General features: G+C 46.7%; 1 protein-coding gene across 1 annotated transcript in view; it reads left to right on the plus strand.

Annotated features, from left to right (window-relative positions):
- Positions 1-2,516: 2,516 nt before the first annotated feature.
- The window catches only part of TARBP1 (tRNA guanosine 2 -O-methyltransferase TARBP1), a 96,268-nt gene continuing 96,087 nt past the window's right edge, over positions 2,517-2,697 (plus strand). Inside the window, exon 1 of the mRNA XM_040464911.1 lies at positions 2,517-2,679. Coding sequence (XP_040320845.1) covers positions 2,517-2,679 — 163 coding nt within the window. The remainder of the gene's footprint in view (positions 2,680-2,697) is intronic.

Raw genomic sequence — 2,697 nt, forward strand, 5'->3', positions numbered from 1 at the left:
AAGCCACCAGCGTGCTCTAAAGTTGGGCGTTGTTCTGTAGGTAATAGGGAATGAATACATAGGCCAACTTATGAGTGTATTTTTAATAAGTCATTTTTTTAAAGGTTGTTTTTAAAATTTATTTATTTTGAGAGAGAGAGAGAGAGAGAGAGCGCGCGCGCTCAAGTGGGAAAGGGGCAGAGAGAAAAGAGAGAGACAGAATCCCAAGCAAGCTCCATGCTGTCGGTGCTAAGCCGGAATGGGGGCTTGATCTCATGACCCACAAACTGTGAGATCATGACCTGAGCCGAAACCAAGAATCTGTTGCTTAACCGACGGAGGCACCCAGGTGCCCCAGTAAGTCATTTTTAAAAACTGAGGTAGGGGTACCTGGGTGGCTCAGTCAGTTAAGCGACCGACTCTTGATCTCGGCTCAGGTCATGATCTCACGGTTTGTGAGTTCGAGCCCCTACACAGGGCTCTGACAGCACAGAGCCTGCTTGGAATTCTCTCTCATCCCCTCTCTCTCTCTCTGTCTCTCCCCTGCTCTCGCGTGTGCTCTCTCTCAAAATAACTAAATAAACTTAAAATAACTAAATAAACTTAAAAAAAAAAAACCTGAGGTAAAACTTACATGCAGTGAAATGCATAGATCTTGGGGATTCAATTCAAGGAGCTTTGACAAGTGTGAAACTTTGTGTAACCAGCACCCTAATCAAGATAAAATACTTCCATCACCTTAGAAAGTTCCCTTGTGTCCTGTTTTAATCTCCACTCCCTACAGGTAATTACCATTCTCATTTCTACCCAAAAGATTACTTTTGTCTATTCTTGAATGTCATATACCTGGAATCAGACCGTATGTAAACTTTATTCTCTGGCTTCTTTTGTTCAGCATGAGGGTTTTGAGATTTATCCATGTTGTTGCGCGGATTCGTAATTCATTCTGTATTGCTGAGTAGCATTATTATATGAGTAGGTCACAGTTTGTTCATCTGTTCTTCCATCGATGGACATTTAGGTTGTAATAAACATTTGGTAATGACTAAGGTTGGCAAAAATGTTCATGCACAAGCATTTTTGTTGGGGTATGTTTTCATTGACTTCAGGCAAATATCTAGGGGTGCAATGGCCGAGTCATCAAGGTACATTTTAACTTCATTAGAAACGGCTTTCCAAAGTGATTGTCCCATTTACACGCCCACCAGTCATGTATGGGAGTTCCAATTGTTCCACGTCCTTGGCTCTTTTCCGCCTTTAAAATTTAGCCATGCTGATTGGGTATGAAGTGGTATCTCTTTGGTGGTCTAATTTGAATTTCTTTAGCAGCCAATATTGAACACCTTTTCAGAGGTCTACATTTGCGTTAAGAGTCTGCTCAAGAGTTTTGCTCATTTTTGTTTGCTAGGTATATGAAAAATGTAGATTGAGGGAAATTGATATTTACTGGCATGTGATATGTTGAAGGCAATTGGTATTTACTGACACATTCTTAGTGGGTTTACAACAGAACCATTTATGCATTCTATTAACGGAAAACTGAATGAGTCTGAAATACAGAAAAAATCTTGCATATAGGATGTCCGGTAACTTCAAATTATAGAAAATCAGAAATCTAAAAATAACTTAAAATTATATACAAAAAACCTAACTTCAAATAACTTTATACCTCATCAATTATGTTTCATACACGTCAAGCTCTTTGAAGATGGGCTTGTGTCCTCTACCCATTGACTGCCAGAGAGATGTTTATGGTTAGAAGGCAAAGAAAACCCATGTGATAGATCGTTTGCCTAGGATTAAGCCAGGAACCAAAGCAGTAAGGTACACGCTAAGGTGCGGTTTTCTGTTTTTGCGGGTGGCTCTAGATGCACAGAAAATACACAGATGGGCAATTTTTGAGATCGCTCGTTGGAGCACAAGCACTATGTGGAAACATGTGCATGTTACATCAGCTTGGGCATTTACCGCAAAGGCTGGCGTTGGCATCGTTTTCTGCCCTGTCCCTAACACATAGCTGTAGTACTTTTCAGGGCCTCTGAGTCATTCTCAGTTTTCATTGTATGGCTTTTTGGTTTGGTTTGTTTTTTTGCAGGTGTCCGGAACCCATTTCGGACCCACTGAGACCCAGTCTCCTTGTGAGCGGTGTCAACCTGCGCCTTTTTGCAAACAACCTTCTAGGAGACGGAAGTACATCGAGGTGTGCTTCTAGCTCACAGTCGCAGGCACGCCTGCTTGATTTAGGGCTCTGGGGCAGGCCCATCTCCAATTAGGAATTGATGGAGTTGATGCCCTGACGACAGTGACGTTTAACGAGGGCTTTCTTTCCACTACAAAATAGTAAGGGAGGGGCGAGAGGGATCGGGTTGCGGGCGGTGCTGCTGGGGGGAGCCCCAGAGCGCGCAGGGCCGGACCTGGGCGGGCTGAGGGCCCCCTCCGGGCAGGCGTGAGCCCGGGCCAGCCGCGCACGCGCACGCACTCGCGCACGCCGGCCCCTCATTTGGGCGCCGGGTGTCGGCGGCGCGCGCGGGGGGCAAATGGAGTGGGTGCTCGCGGAAGCGTTGCTGTCGCAGAGCCGGGACCCCCGGGTCCTGCTCGGAGCGCTGTGCCGCGGGGAGGCGTCCGCGGAGCGCGTGGAGACGCTGTGCTTTCTGCTGCAGCGACTCGAAGACGAGGAGGCGCGCGGCGGCGGCGGCAGGGGCGCGGGCGCGCTCTCGG

The sequence above is a fragment of the Herpailurus yagouaroundi genome, unplaced genomic scaffold, assembly GCF_014898765.1.
Source record: "Herpailurus yagouaroundi ecotype Mexico unplaced genomic scaffold, PumYag 530, whole genome shotgun sequence".
In the NCBI taxonomy this organism is placed as follows: Eukaryota; Metazoa; Chordata; class Mammalia; order Carnivora; family Felidae; genus Herpailurus; species Herpailurus yagouaroundi.